This window comes from Staurois parvus, unplaced genomic scaffold, assembly GCF_062004578.1.
Source record: "Staurois parvus isolate SC_StPar_1 unplaced genomic scaffold, SC_StPar_1.0 ptg001058l, whole genome shotgun sequence".
In the NCBI taxonomy this organism is placed as follows: Eukaryota; Metazoa; Chordata; class Amphibia; order Anura; family Ranidae; genus Staurois; species Staurois parvus.
In genome coordinates, this window is record NW_028318854.1 from 1,495,770 (window position 1) to 1,512,703 (window position 16,934).

General features: G+C 43.2%; 1 protein-coding gene across 2 annotated transcripts in view; it reads left to right on the forward strand.

Moving 5' to 3' along the window:
• LOC149440711 (inositol-tetrakisphosphate 1-kinase-like) overlaps positions 1-16,934 on the forward strand; it is a 37,919-nt gene that overhangs the window by 10,492 nt on the left and 10,493 nt on the right. For both annotated transcript variants that reach the window (XM_089658221.1, XM_089658222.1), the window contains exons 3-6: positions 2,313-2,435; positions 4,593-4,710; positions 8,202-8,297; positions 14,602-14,642. In XM_089658221.1, the coding sequence (XP_089514347.1) occupies positions 2,313-2,435; positions 4,593-4,710; positions 8,202-8,297; positions 14,602-14,642 (378 nt within the window). The remainder of the gene's footprint in view (positions 1-2,312; positions 2,436-4,592; positions 4,711-8,201; positions 8,298-14,601; positions 14,643-16,934) is intronic.

The window sequence follows — 16,934 nt, forward strand, 5'->3', positions numbered from 1 at the left end:
ATTTGTAAACCGAGGTACGCCTGTATGTGCATCTGCAGATTGGTGCTTGTATTTAGTATATTTAAAACTTTTCATTTTAGTTTTTAATTGAGTAGAGAAGGGTTAGAATCCCTGATGTTTTTTTTCTTACTGTGTCCCTTTGGGAATATTTCTCTCTGCTTTCTGTTTCCAAAATGAGTAGAAATCTCTGCTTAAGCCGGTCATGCATGGATCGAAATTCATCCTCTCCAGCAGGAACCAGCTGAATTTCGATCCATGTATGGGTACCCTGGTTGTACACAAGTAGATCTATCGATTGATTTGTGCACAACCAGCCTGTTGTTTTTTTTCTGAACATTTAGTGCCGCCAGCTGTAGCCGGCAACACTAATCATTGTGTACTGCTAGCAAGGAAGACTCCCCACCAGCAGAACACAATAGCTCTGCGGGAGGGATTCCCCCATCAATACTGTCTTGGTTAATGGGGGAATCAAGCAATTTTCTTTCCTTCCACCCGTGGTGGTAGGAAATAAAATTGCATAATCTATGGCCTGCCTTAGACAGCTTTCACTGGGACAAGTTTCCCCCTCACTTTTTATTCCAGGTACAACTGCAAAAATTTCAATTTTTCTGAATTTTTTTTTGTCCCAGTAGTAATGCTCACCAGGGCAAATAAAGCAGGTGAACCTCCCGAGCAGGTACCTAGACAGCAATGAAAATCTAACAGGGGTTCTAAACACCTCCATTCCTGGTCATACACTGCTCAAATTTTACCACATCCTGATGAACCAGCCAAAATTCGCTTTGTGGGTGGCCCCATCAGCAGTCTCCTAAACTGCAGCCCGGGGACTGGATGTGGCCCTTTGCTTGTCCTTATCTGGCTGTTGGGGCACTACTTCACCAACTGACACCAATGATGGGGCACTATTCCACCAACTGACTCCAATGATGGGCCACCATTCCCCCTACTAACACCATCAGTGGGGCACCTTTCATCTCACTGATACCAACAATGGAGCACTATTCCTCCCATAAAAATCAATGATGGGGAACTAATACCAGGGCATTATCTACTCCCACTGGCCACAGTCCAGACCCCATAAAGCCTGAAGGAGAGTAAACTGGCCCTTTGCTTGGAAAGTATGGAGACCCCTGCTGTATAGCATTAATGGAGGAATCTGTTAGATTTTTTTGGGTTCATCCTTCAGGCACAATGGAAATCCAGAAGTGGTTTGAATGCGTTACAAAATGTCTTCAGTACTACAGATCACATCCAGTTGAATATGACTACCTACTACTGGATACACCATAATCTACTGCCAGATACACCAAGATCTACAACTGCTAGATGGGCAATGCCCTGGATAAATAAGAACAGTCGCAGATTTTCATTGTAGTACTTAATGGAAATTCTAAATTAATCTAAATGTAATTTGTATACGGTATTTAAAAAAAAAAACTATAGACATGATACAACCTCCATACAATTGTTTTCTAGAATGTTCATGGCACAAACATTCATGAACATGCCAGTTGGGTTTGTTTGTTTCTACTGTTTGGCCCTTAGCCAGTGTCTGTGTGTGGACAGGCGCCATTTTGTTGTAGTCAGCCCTTTGGAGACACACATGGCAAAGATGGATCCTTTCTGTGAGATCATTGGCTGGGGATTATCTGCAAATACTTGTGATGCCCCACAGACATATGATCATTTCTTCTGGCTTCCTTCTTCTGAACTTGTATTTTAAACAAAGTGAAATGTCATTATTTGTTTCTACAAGTTCCTTAAAGTGTTACTAAACCCACAACAGTAAAATCAGTCTGTATATGTAATAAAGCATGCTTGTTGTACTCACTGTGGAACCTAAGGGGTTAATCCTCCGCATTCTGTAAAAAGGTTGTTTGATCCTGTCTAATCTGATACTCCCCTTCTTCTACTTTCCCCAATCCATCTTTTGGTAGTACAGCTATCTAGGGGTCACTCTGCACATTCTCTGTTTGGTATGTATTGCTAGAAATTTTTTTTTTGGGGGGGGGTGCATGTGATCAGCACAGGGTCAATCAGCACTGTCCAGACAGAAGGTCAAAGATTATGCAGCCTCATAGGACAGTCAGAGAAGAATGAAAACTCCTAATACAAGCTTTAACCAGTGCTCAGCCAGACACTGATAGAAGTCACAAGACTGCTATATACTGCTGATGAGAAAAAGTATTTAGCAGTTTATATTTACTAAAATAATTACATTTCTATGTTCTGTGTACTGTGGAAGACCTGATATAGTGAATGCAGGGTCCTGAGTTTAGTATCACTGTAACTTTTGTCTGTCTTTTTTCTAGGTTGACCTCACCAAGTGCCTGAATAGTCAAGGGCCCTTTGACCTAATCATCCACAAGTTATCGGACCTCCTGGTGGAGGCCGGTCAGGACCTTACTTCCCACCACCTTGTCCAGAGGCTTCAGGTAAGCTTGAAAACATTGAGCTAGTTGGTCATTTGTTTCCCTCTTGATAATGTTAAAGCAGTAATAAAACCCAAAACAAGCATTTATTATAGTGCAGCTTACCGATTCCTAGACGCAATGGCTGCATTCATTTCCTGTTTTAGGCTTTCTTTCTTCTATTTTCATCTGGTGATCCAGCCATAAAATCTGTTTTTTTTTCATTCATTCATTTGAATAGGTTGCTGTGCCTATGTTTCCTGCAGGGAAAAGATATCTGCACCTTTTTTAAAATGTAAACTCTTGGAAATCGCACGGTCCCTATGCCCCATGCAATTTCTGTAAGCGGGAAACTGCACCGCATTTTTCAGCCTTTAAGAGTTGGTGGCACCCCCACATGGTTTCTGTGCAGTTGTGGGAATTTGTGCAAATTACACACGACCCCGTATCCGCATATTTAGTATGCACCTAGCCTAAGGCTGGCCATACACTATACAATTTTCTGTCCAATTTCTGCCCAATTTTCTTTAGATTTACCTTCAACTATGTAGTGCAAGAGCCCGCCTGATTGGATACAATTGAAAGTGTTGTTTAGGTTTGACCTCATATTATATGGTTTTTGGTAAATCTAAAGCAATTTTCTAAAGAAAATTGTATAGTGTATGGCCAGCCTTAGACAGGCCATAGATTATGCAATTTTCTTGCCTTCCACCGCAGGTGGAAGACAAGAAAATTGCTTGAGTCCCCCATCAACACAGTCAGTCTTTCCTGCAGCACTATTGTGTTCTGTTGGCAGGAAGCCTTCCCTACCAGCACAATACAATGGGGTTCATTTACTAAAGGCAAATAGACTGGGCACTTTGCAAAGTGCAGTTGCTCCAGAGCTTAGTAAATGAGGTAAAGCTTTACCTTGTAAAGAATACCCAATCACATTCAAGGAAAATAAAAAAAAAACAGCATTTTTTGCACATGATTGAATGATGGAGCTTCTGCTCATTTATGAAGCTCTGGAGCAACTGCACCTTGCAAAGTGCCCAGTCTATTTGCCTTTAGTAAATCAACCTCAATGATTGGTGTTGCCAGCTATAGCCGGCAGCACTAATTGTTCAGGAAAGACTTAACAGTCTGGTTGTACACAAGTCAGCCAATAGATTGATGTGTGTACAAGGGTGCCCATACGAGGATCAAAATGCAGCTGGTCCCTGTTGAACAGGCCAAATTTCAATTTATGTATGGCCGATCTTAGAACAGGTGTCCTATTAAAAGATTTCCCATTCTGGTGACAACTCCAAATGTTAGCGCCTCACACTTTTAGTCCCTGTAATAAACGAAATAGAGAAAGTTAGTCTCCCCAGTTGGGACAAAAACTGCAATAAAAACCAGACATGGGCTCTAACCCTGCAACATTTGATCTAAAATGAAAAAAAAATGTTTTATATACCCTTCAAAAGAAAAAAACCCAAGTCCTAAAAATATAGAAACTGATCTGCTTAATTTTTGAATGAATCCTCCTGCAAGGTTTCTACGCCTTAGACATGCTGACCTGTGTTTCTTATGCCCCCTTCAGAACCACCACCATGCAATCTATATTTTCTTATTGTACTTGGGTTAAAAGCTAAAATGTGGGTGGCACAGTGGCTAAATGGTTAGCACTTCCACCTTACAGAACTAGGGTTGTTGGTTAAAATCCCAACCACAGCACCACCTACCTGGAGTTTGCATGTTCTCCCTGTGCCTGCATGGGTTTCCTCCAGGTACTCCAATTTCCTCCCACACTCCAAAGCCATGCTGATAGGTTAATTGGCACCTGTCTAAATTGGCCCTAGTATGTGTACTGTAAGTTGTACACCCCTTTAGGGTTAGGGACTGATGTGAATGTACAATATATATGTAAAGCTACCAGTCCATCCCCCACAGTTACTACTTTTTGTACCACTAGCCCTTCCCTCTTAGATTGTAAGCTCCGAGGATCAGGGATATTGTAAAGCGCTGAGCAAACTGTTGGCGCTATATAAATCCTGTATAATAATAATAATAATAAAGCACTGCATAAAATTGACAGCAGTATAAAAGTACCTGAAATAAATAAAGAGTCAACCACCTGTTAATGACAAAGGTATGATATAATAGCATGCTCATTTGAAGCATTTTTTTTTCACATGGTTATTTTGGCATTTACAGGTTTATCTAGATACACATCCATTTACCATCCTCCTGGACCCCCTTCCAGCTCTGCACACACTGCTCGACCGCTTCCAGTCCTACCACCTCCTGCGCAGCCTGGAGTCCCGCAGTCAAGGTCAGGATCAAGGCAAGGGTGTAATCAGGGGAGGGCAGCAGGGGTGCATTGAAGATCTGGGTAAAATATCACATTAGTTTGAATAAAACTGTTGACATTGATCTTGGAAATGGCTGGAATCCCTATGTTGCCTGAAGGAGACTGTACGTATGAAGATCATTGCTGGTCAGCCCAAAATCATTATGGTGGTTCACCTCTGCACCTCTGATTGAGTAACAAAAAAAAGATAATAATAATATGAAAAAGACAGGGAAATGTTGCAAGAGTATAGGAACCCTCAGAAAATATTTACATAGGTATGAATGAAATGCCATTTGTGACATTCCAATATAGTTTAAAAAGTAAACAGTGTATTGTGCTGTACACAATGGACACCAACCCACACATTAAAAAAAAAAACAATTTGTTTTAGCATGATGGCTGCTGTGAACGAGCCCTAAATCTTTTATACCACTAAACAATTGCATTTGGTATTTTGATAAGCCAATATAAGGAATGTAATGGTGAACAAAGCATGTGTAGGTATAACCAAGGGTTTCTTAACCACGGTTCCATGGATCCCTAGGGTTCCCCCAGAAGATTCTCAGGGGGTCATTGGGCAATCAGCAATTTCTGCCTCTCAGATAACTTCCCACTGACACCATTGATATTTTTAGCGATCTGTAAGGGGGGAATTCTTCCCAATGACCACAAGTATAAGGAGTATTCTTCCCGCTGACAATCACACTATTGCATCCTGAGTTGTAGATCCGGTCATTGTTAACAGGGGTTCCCTGAGACCAGAAAATTATTTTAAGGGTTCCTTTGTGTTGCAGATGTTGAGAGGCTGGTTTAACCATGAATCCATTGCTGGATTCTTCATGGTGTGCATAGCTGACGATGTGATCTGCTTCGATTTTGTTCTTTCTAGAAGGTGTCCCTCTTTCTTATCTCAGAACATTGGGAGATGTGTACTTTCATTCGTCATGCAATTGCTTTTTAGGGAAGTTTTTTTAAATTGTATATTCCTTATATATAATCAAATGACCTCTACGTTCCTCGCAATGGGAGATCAGAAAGAGGGCTGCTGTTAGAAATCACGGGGCCCCATACAGGGCCACCCAAAAAAATAAAAATTAAAATAATATTTTCATTAGGAATACACTAAAATCATTATTAGCAGGCAGCAGAGGGAATCAAATCTTAGACAGGGAAGGTGATCGGTGGTTGGGGGGGGAGGGCAATTACAGGAACCGATTTCCTCTAATTACAGGAACCGATTTCCTTTAATTACAGGAACTGATTTACTCACTGCAGCAGCTGAAAGCCAATGGGAGGAAGAGAAGGAGAAAATAGCTTTTAGCTGCTGCAGGCAGAGACACCCAGGGGATCAGTTCCTCTAATTGCCCCTCTTGCTTTACCGGTCACCCCCCCGCCTGCCCATATCTGATTCCCCTGCTGCCTGGGCCCCCCTACTGGCCTGGGCTCCGTATAGGACTGGTGCTACCCCCATATCAGTGGCCCTAATCAGAAGAATGAAGAGCCAGGATCCAGCACCCTTTTAAGCAATAGAGGGTATTTACTAAAGGCAAATGGACTGTGTACTTTGCAAGTGCAGATGCACAGAGCTTAGTAAACAAGGGAAAGCTCTACTGACTTCCATTATCCAATAATGTGCAAGCAAAAATGCTTTTTTTTAAATTTTCCTTGAATGTGATTGAGCAAAGTGAAGCTTCGCCTCATTTACTAAGCTCTGGAGCAAATGCCCTTGCAGAGTAAAACTGCACTCTCAAGGTGCACAGTCTATTTGCTTTTAGTAAATCCACAGGGGTGGATTTACCTAAGACAAATAGACTGGGCAGTATGCAAGTGCATTTGCACTCCGCAAGGGCATTTGTTCCAGAGCTTAGTAGGCGAAGCTTCACATTGCAAAGAATATCCTATCACATGCAAGGAAAACTTAAAAACCAGCATTTGTGCTTGCACATGATTGGAAGATGGAAGTCAGCAGAACTTTACCACATTTAAAAATCCTGCCTGTTGACCTATATTTTTTTTTTCTTTTTGTTAGTAAAGTTTCACTTTAAAATTAAACTTTTCCACGGGTACCTGATAAGTAGTATTATAAGGACTCCATGATATTTTATTACTGTTTTAACAGAATGTGTTATAGTTGTCCTTAAAGTGATATTAAACTCTCAGTTTTTTAAGCACTGCTAGCAGCTGATTTAATTAGGTACTGAGTATGCAGATTTTTTATATTTTAATCCTTGTCTATGTTCCACTTTACGTTGATGCCATGACTGCTGCCTCAGGTTTCCTTTTTCAGGGTGGCTCCTTTCTCTTGTAGCATCCAATGGAGCTACCCTTGCATGCAGGGACTAGACTTGTGTCTTCCTTCACTGTGTGCGTCAATGGAAACACACAGCCCAGTAGTCTAGAATGGCAAGGCACTCCCCTGCAACTCCACCCTCCGTTCTCCAAATTAACAGACTAACTGGAGACTGCACCACCCACTGTTAACCATTCCCTTTGAAGAGTTTTGGGCACCAATTCACATAAAGAACATTGGGGAACTGGAGAAAGTACAGAGAAGGGAAACCAAACCGATAACAGGCATGGAGGAACTCGGCTATGAGGAAAGATTAGATGAACTGAATGTATTCTCTCCTGAGAAGAGGAGATTAAAGGGGATATGATCAACATGTATAAATACATCAGTGGTTCATATAGTGAACTCGGTGTAGAGCTATTCACCCTGAGGTCATCACAGAGGACAAGGGGGCACTGCCCGAGGGTCAGGGCCCCATGAGTTGTCAGTCGCCCCTGGTGTAGAGTTATTCACCCTAAAGTCATCACAGAGGACAAAGGGGCACTCTTTACGTCTGGAGGAAAAGAAATTTAATCTGCAAACACGGAAAGGTTCTGTCACAGTAAGAGCTGTGAAAATGTGGATTAGACTCCCTCAAGAGTTGGTTCTGGCCAGCTCAGTGGATTGCTTTAAAATAGGCCTGGATTCTTTCTTAGATACACAGAATATAACTGGATACTAACATTTATAGGCAAAGTTGATCCAGGAAACATCCGATTGCCTCTTGGGGGATCAGGAAGGAATTTGTTTCCTTCCAGGAGCAAATTGGATCATGCTTTGCTGGGTTTTTTTGCCTTCCTCTGGATCAACTGTGGGTATAGGATTATAACTTTTTTTTTTTTTAATGGTTGAACTGGATGGACTTTTGTCTTTTTTCAGCCAGACTAGCTATGTAACTAAGACCGGAGGTTTAGGGAAGCAGCCCTGAAACAGCAGGAGGTAGCAGCATTGAAATCTGTAAACTGTAACTAGGGTGAGAATTATAACAAATAGTTCACTGGGAAATATTTAATTAATTGTGCTCAGTGTGTTAAACTAAAAACACTGAAGGTTTATTACTACTTTAATTGATGTGCCGGGTAATGTAGCTGATGTTCTGTTTTTGAACTAAATACATGTTTGCATGTTTTATGTCCTGCAGGGGTGAGCGGCGTGTTCTCCCCTCCTTGTGTGGAGCTGATAACCAAACGCAGTGATGTTGTGACGTTAGTGCGAGCCAACCTCACCTTCCCTATCAGTATGTACATCTACTTACTGCCTTTTTTTAATCTGTGGGGCTGTATGGTGTTAAATCCTCTTCCACACTCAATGTGACATCCTGTCCACACTTTATGCATTTTCCAGCATATCAGCATCAGACATCAATGTTTAGAACCATCCCACACATCCTACTCAGATTTGTTCCATTTCCACTTCATATGCATTTCTCATTTTGGAGTCAAAAAATGAATTCTACTGAGTTGGCCTATAAATACTATTGTCAAAATGAAGGGACTCTATAGCATATTTTCAGCAAGAACACTTTTTAAAATATTACATTTACATTTTTACTCAGTTGCTGTTCTGTTTCTTATACTTCGTATGCAGATTTGTAAATGTTTACTCGTAGTCATCTGTCTGTCAAGGAAGATTATTAGCATCATTGCCTAATGACTGCTGAGATAAACTTAAGCTGGCCATAGTGCTCGAATTTTGGCCATCTCCTGCTGTCTTGGCCAAAACATGAGCATTGTATGGCCTGCCAGCACTGCTCCACTGGGCAAAACTTAATTGTTCAATTCATTTTTGCTAAAGGAGCCTGCCCAAAAATCGTTGGCTAAGCAGTCAGAAGCAGGGACTGTTTGTGTATTCTGACAGTTGGTGGTGTCCATCAGGGAGGATTCATCCATCTGTGCTGTTTAGTGTAGATGGAGGAATCTGTTACAAATCTACAGTATATGTGTATGGTCAGCTTTAGTAATACCTAGTACACAAGATCAGAAAATCGGACAAATTACAATTCAATAATGTCAGGGCTCCAGGTATGACCAGAGGTGTGTGGACTGACACAGGGAAACGCAGGCTTCAGGTATAGTATAAACAATATAATTTATTTAAGACAAAACAATACATAAACGCAGTGCAAGACTAAACATAAACACAGTGCAAACAAACCAAACCAAAACCCCCAACAGATAACAAAAGAACAATACTAAGCGTAGTCGGGCAGGCCGGGTCGGTAGCAAACGGGCAGGCAAGGTACAAAGGAGCAGGCAGAGCGTAGTCAGATGGGCCAGGTCAGGAACAATCAGGCAGACAAGGTACAAAGGAGCAGACTGGAGAGTGGTCAGGAACAGCAGAGGTCAGGACAGGCGGAGTTAAATCAGAGTCAGGGATCAAGCAGGATCAGACAGGAAGCAGACAGGATGCAGGTAAAGGGGCTCTTGGGAAACATACACCAAGGCCCAGATCACAGGCCTGGTCATTCCTTATATGCACCTTCTGCAGTCAGCCTCAGGTGTTTTGGCTGACTGCAGGAGTGAGCCTCTGGTTGCTGAGAGCACCCGCTGGCCAGTCCTGGTACTGCAACCCACAAGGCAGGTGAGTCCCACCACTATTGGCGAGTCCATTCCTGACAAATACATTACATTACATTGCTTTCGAAGTTGTATTTTGTCGTATTAGAATTTTCTTATCTGTAGCAAACTGATGTAACGCCCTCCAGGTTAGCTAGATAGGCTGGGTTTTTGTTTTTTCAGGCAGAGGCTGATTAGCAGCCTGGGATGAGTCAGACTGGGAGTGAGGTAGAGAGGTCACCTCAGTACAGGCTAGGGAGGTTCTGAAGGTCAGAGCTTCTGGAGCCCTGCTGCCTCTCCAGAAGCCTGGGTGCTTTCTGGAGGAAGGATGGAGAAGGGGAGGAGGCTCAGATCTGCATATTTGAGGGACACTGGCCAATCCCATGGCAGGAAGCTGGGCATGGTGACCAAGGCAACCCTTAAGTATGACAGATCCTAGGGAGTGAGTGAGCGTCGTGTGGAAGATGGAGTGAAGGCTGGAGTGTGGAGCCTGGGAGGGGGCCCAGGGAAGAGGCCTACCTACAGGCAGGTGCTGGAAAAGAGAATTTCCACTGTACCACCGTCTTCTAAGAGGGACATCCTGAACAGCAATGCCAGAAACTAGCATGAGATGCTCTTGCTGAATGTACTTTCCAAAGAAGACTGTGAACAGCTGGGTGTGTGTTTCCTTTATCGCAGAAGAGGCATAGCATGTCACTTTTGTAATAAAGAACCTGCCTGCTCAGATTTTTTGAAAGCTGGACTTTATTTCCACTTTAGGTTGGTAATACACTATGCAAGTTTCAGCCAAGTTCCTGCTGAACCAGAAGAAACTGACTGTCACCCCCTCCATCCCGACATTCTTTGATTAAAAAAATTAAAGGAGGTGGGTGTGAAATCCACTCGGATGCAGCTGTGGTGCAGGTAGTTTGACTGCTGGCGGGCCTGGCTGTCAAAATACAATAGGCACAGCAGGAGATTTGTCCATCCTGGCTGTATAGCATGGATGGAGGAATCAGATTTTTTTTTGTTTTTGTATGGCCAGCTTTAGTCACAGTTGCACCTCTAATGCTTGACATACTGTGTATAGTTCTCAAAGTTTGCCAAGTGTCACTGAACTGTAGAACTGGTCATTCATTTTGTAAAGCGCTGCGCAAACTGTTGGTGCTATATAAATCCTGTATAATAATAATAATATAATGGACCTGTACTAAGTGGGTGTACCAGTGACAACATTGTCATTATCATATTGTGATAGGGACCTGTCTATGGTTGCCACCTCATCCCTTTAAAACACAACACATATTAATTACACAGGTTCTGTGGCTGATTTAGGTGGCAATTAAACTCACCTAGTGATTTATCTGCATTAAATTGGCCTCAGAACCTGTGTAATTAAGTAATTAATATGGAACCAGCGGCAGACTGACAACTCATGGGGCCCCCAGGCAATAGGGGATCATGGGGCCTCTGTGTCCTTGCCCAAACTCAAAAAAGCCTATGAAAAAGATACCAGGGGCATCTCATGGGGCCCCCTACTGACCCCGGGCCCTCGGGCAATGCCCGAGTTTCCAAATGGTCAGTCCGCCCCTGTATGGAACAAGACATCTTCCTCTCTAGCTAACTCATCACCTCCTCCAAAACCATCCTCTCGACTCCACCCAAGACCACTTGCTCTCCATTTATCATGTTACCTCCTCCCAAGCTCACCTCCAGGACTTCTCCAGAGACTCTCCCATCCTCTGGAACTCCCTACCACACCATGTCCGGTCAGCCCCCACCCTGTCTGCCTTTAGGTGATCTTTGAAAACTCGCTTAATCAGGGAAGCCTACTCCACCTCCACCTAAGAACTGTACTTGAATCACCTCCACCAGATCATCCCCTGCAGCTATCACCTTTTGTACCACCTCTTCCTTCCTTTAGATTGTAAGCTCCACGAGCCGGGCCCTCCTATTCCTTCTGTACTGAAATGTATTGTAATTGTACTGTCTCCCTTATATTGTAAAGCGCTGCGCAAACTGTTGGCGCTATATAAATCCTATATAATAATAATAATAATAATAAAGGGATAAGGTGGCAACCCTAGATCTGTCCAAGCTGTAGAAACTATCCAAGTAATGACAGCTACCTGGAAACCCCGCAGTGTGTACTGATCCACATTCAGCAGAGGATCTGGAGCTACGTGCTACTAACACAAACAAAATGACACCCATAGAGCCCAGTGACATAAGTATACAGGCGCTCATGCTTGTACAATGTATCCTGCACACAATGACCCCCTCCCGCTGACACTCCCCAAGAACTTTGCCCTGAGTGTGATAGATACACTCTCCACCCTCAATAGAGATAAGAGGCCATTAAAGCAGGGAGGAGACTGGCACCTACATGCACCCACAGGCTGCCAGATACTATAACAGCCAGGACATCCAACTGCTCAGCTCAGACAAGCTTTGCGCATCAGACAGGCCAAGGCAGTCACAGCAGGCTGTAAAGGGATATTTTGTGTTTAGCTTCTACTGCATTGCCGCATTCCATGCATTAACCCAACTGTTCAAAGGTGACATGTCATTTTCTCTTTAACCCTTTCGCTGCCTGAGCCTTTTTTTTTTGCGTTTTTCTTTTTTTGCACACATGTTTAAAAAAATCATTTTAGGCCTGAAGATGACTTCAAACCAACCAAAAAGTTATACATTTTCTGAAAGCAAAGACCCTAAATTTCTAAAGGGATATTTTGTGTTTATCTCCTACTGCATTGCCACATTTCAAGCATTAACCCAACTGTTCAAAAGTGACATGTCAAAAAGTTACACATTTTCTGAAAGCAGAGATCCTAAATAATAAAATAGTTGTAGTTTCAGATTTTTATGTCACACAATATTAGAGCAATGGTTTATCAAGCGCAGAATTTCAGTAAGACATTTAAAGTTCATTTTAGGGCACACAAACGCAATATATTACCCAATTTTTGGTTAAATATAAAAGATGAGCTTGTGCCAAGTAAATACCCAACTTGACAAACCCTAAAATTGTATGTGCCAGTGAAAGAGAGACAGACTTTGGGACCCTAAATTCGCTTTAACTGCTTTAAAAGCTCATACAGGTCATCAGTTTACCTGTGGTTCACATATATGCGGCCGTGCGGGCCACGTTTTGTGCGGACACGAGAGCCCATTCATTTGAATGGACTCCGTTGCCTCGTGACACGCAGGGAAGAAATCCCTGCACTACTTCTGAAAACGCAGCCTGCACGGGAACCTCAGTAACCAGTACGGTTGCGTTTTCCAGTGCGGGTGGATGTGAACCTAGCCTTAGAGTCAATAATAAATACTGGGCCTATGATTATTGCTCTCACTCTGGTGTGTGCAGTGATATGTAACACATGTAGTGCAATTTTCATGTGTAGATACTCCCAAAGCATGTGTTTACAATCGTATGTGCCTGTATGTGGGGCTGGGACAAAAACATTTTCTGAGGGATGTTTAAGTACCTGGGTATAACTTTATTTTGACACTTTATTTCTTAAGCTTTAATTTTTTTACAGCAGAAAGTCTCCTTTTTGATTTTTTTTTTTTTGGTGACAGGTTCTCTATAGTGAGACATTAGGGGTCTAATAGACCCCTGATGTTTCACCTGTCCTTCATTGAAGCTAACAAAGCACAGCTCACGCTGTATTAGCTTCTTCCCTGGCCAGACTGGCCGGAGAAAGCGACACTAAAAATTGGAAGTGACATTTTACACATCACTTCTGGGTTCTAAAAAGGGGAGATCACTGAGCAGATGTTCACCAATCTCCCTCCACTCTATCCAATGGTGCAACCTACAAGAAGTCAAACTGACACACATTATATGGGCATGGTCCATTGTTTCAATATCAGTAAAATGGCTATCTTGCTTCTTGACCTTTTAGGTTAAGTTCAAGTGGAGTATTTGTTCTTATCGGTTTTCAGGAACTGAACGCTGTCTTCCTCAGAGCTTGAGAGGGGGCACCAGTTAGGAATTATTGATGTAATAAGGTAGGTACTAGGGGAGTGATCCTTTCCTACCAGGGTGATTCTGTCTTCGTGCATCAGGCTTGTTTCCAATTTTAGGCAGGCTCTTTCTAAGTGCTAATGCATTTCTGGTAGGGATGGGGCTGCCTGTCTGGTCAGCAGATGAGAGGTACAAGGAGCTCCCGGTGGTGTGTCCCCTAGAAGTGGCATCCCAGAGGTGCCAAAAAACACTATGGGTTTGGGACCTCACTGAGTTTCACTGGCACTTGGTCACATCACTTATTGCTTTACTTGCACAGACTTCTTGGGTGGGCCTTTTGGCTAGCCTAGAACAGTTTTTATAGCGGCTAAAATTTGAGTGCTGACAAAGGTTCTCCAGGATCCCCTGTTAGGAGACTGTTAGTGCTGGAGGCACAGAGTCCGCTCATCAGCTGACAGGACCTGCTCTTGGGTTCCGTCAGATCCACCCTGTGTCCCACCTCTAAAACACTACTCTTTCCACGGATGCCAGGTAAGCTTGGTTCCATATTAGCAGTATAGCAGAGAGCAGCAAAGCTGCAAAAGCTGTTTTGTAAGTGCGGGATCAAGCAGTAAAGCAACACAAATTGTATAATAGGTGGTTGATCAATCAGTCAGGAATAATCTAAAAATTGGCAGTTTGCCATCATCTATTCAGTTGATTTTGTGATAGAAAGCTGGCTGAAAGTTATTGAAGTTGCCAGGAAACATCCATCTGTGTGGCATTGCCATAGAAATCTCTGTCCTTGGCATCCAAACTGTTCCTCAAGCTGGTGATGGCCTAGACATATGTCCCTCAGCTTCATGCTGAACTTTGCTGCCCACCAAGCCGTCATACATTATTCATATAATACTAGCCGTATTAGAGAATGGTTGATATTGGTGACCTTACTACAGAAATGGATTTAAAATTTCATGTTTACAAACTAGTGGTAGAAATAGTTTCTACTTGTTTTTTCAATGATCTAAAAATGACTGTGGTTGTTTTCTCCCATGCAGTTTGCAAAACTCGTGTGGCTCATGGACCGCGATCGCATGAGGTGGGAATTGTTGTCCTTGACTGCTTCTTCACATACTTGAAAGTTGTCAGTCTTGTTTTATATTTGTTTTTGTCTTGTCTCTGAATTCCCTTAAGACTCCCTTTATAGGAATGCTCAGCCTACCTGTAGGCATGAGATAACGTTCTCAAGAAACAGGTAGATTTCAGCACAGAATGTTCAGTTGTGCAACAAAGGCAATTCATACAAAGGTTCTTTGCTAGACGAACATCTCCAAAAAAAAATACATCAGTCTGTTGATCTATAATTTTTTGTCAGATGAACAATCTTTTCATGTCTACTTCTACTTGAAGCAGACCTTTGCACTTTCTCTCATTCCTTTCTCCCATCTGTCTCTCTTATTTTTTCTCCTCCACCCTCCCACTTTCTAATTGCTAGATTAGTCAAGAGTGAGGTTCCCTCAGCTGCCCACAGTCTCCTGGTATATTCTAGAAGGTTGCAGGTCAGATGACATCAATGCAGGTGTGAAATTTCATAAATATATTGGTGCTTAATGACCAGCAGCCTGCCATGATGTAGGGCAGCACAGTGGCTAAATGGTTAGCACTTCTGCCTGGCAGCACTCGGGTTGCTGGTTCAAATCCCAACCATGACACTACCTGCCTGGAGTTTGCATATTCTCCCTGTGCCTGTGGGGGTTTCCTCCCACACTCTAAAGACAAGGGGTGGGTAAGAGGGACAGCTGCCCTGGGCACTGTTGTATCATGTGAGGTAAGGGGGGGGCATCACAAGGAGATTGCGGGGGAGGGGAGTTGTGTTGGAAAGGGGGATGGCAGGGGGTGAGTATTGTTCTAGTAGGGGAAAATTGGGGGGTAGGCCAAGAGGGGGGATTTGTGATGGGGGGAAGAAGATGTGTATTAGGAGGGGAACCTTTAGGGGTAGAAGATCTGTGCTAGGAGAGGTGATTTCTTTTTATTTGGAGGGGAGGCATTTGAGCTGGGGGTGATGGAGGGGCAAAGATTTGTACTGGAAGGGGGGATTTCAGTAGGGGGGCAGATTTGTGCTTAAGGGGTAAGCATGCAGATTAGTGCTCAGTTTTTTGGGAGGGATTTTTGCTGACATATTATGTTCATACATTTTGGGGTGGGTCCAGTTTGTTATGTTTGCTCTGAGCTCTAGATGACCTTGTCCCAGCACTGCCAGAGACATGCTGATAGGTTAATTGACTCCTGCCTAAATTGTGTATGAATGAATGTAAGTTAGGGAGCTTAGAATGTATGCTCCTTAAAGGTTAGAGACTGATGGGAATGATATATATATATATATATATATATATACTGTATTGTCAAAACTATTCGGACGCCTGCCTTTACACGCACATGAACTTTAATGGCATCCCAGTCTTAGTCCGTAGGGTTCAATTTTGAGTCGGCCCGCCCTTTGCAGCTATAACAGCTTCAACTCTTCTGGGAAGGTTGTCCACAAGGTTTAGGAGTGTGTCTATGGGAATGTTTGACCATTCTTCCAGAAGTGCATTTGGGAGGTCAGGCACTGATGTCGGACGAGAAGGTCTGGATCGCAGTCTCCGCTCTATTTCCTCCCAAAGGTGTTCTATCGGGTTGAGGTCAGGACTCTGTGCAGGCCAGTCAAGTTCCTTCACCCCAAACTCACTCATCCATGTCTTTATGGACCTTGCTTTGTGCACTGGTGCGCAGTCATGTTGGAACAGGAAGGGTCCATCCCCAAACTGTTCCCACAAAATCGGGAGCTCCAAAATGTCTTGTATGCTGATGCCTTAAGACTTCCGTTCACTGGAACTAAGGGGCCAAACTCAACCGCCCTACCCACGCCGCCATTGGCCACTACAGATGTTGATCACCGTGTCCCGGCCAGAGATTCCCCGTCGGCACCCAGCGATCGCCGAGAAACAGTGACAGGTGAAAGACCTGTGTGTAAACAACACAGGTCTCTCTCTTGCCAGCAGTAACAAGCCACTGTGCACAGCAGAGAAATACACAGTAGCATGTTTCCCTAGCAAAACACACACAGCACACAGTTAACCCTTTGATCGGCCCAGTTGTTAACCCCACCCAGTGTCGTTAGTACAGTGTCAGTGCTTTTTATTGGCACTAATCACTGTATTGGTGTCACTGGGGATGTCCGTGGCAGTTAGTCAGTTTCCCCCAGTGTCAGAGTGCCCACCACAGTCCTGCAGTCCCGCTATAAGTCGTTGATCACTGCCATTACCAGTATGAATAAAAAAAATTTAATTCTAGTATATATACCACTATTTGTAAATGTTATAACTTTCATGTAAACCAATTAATATACACA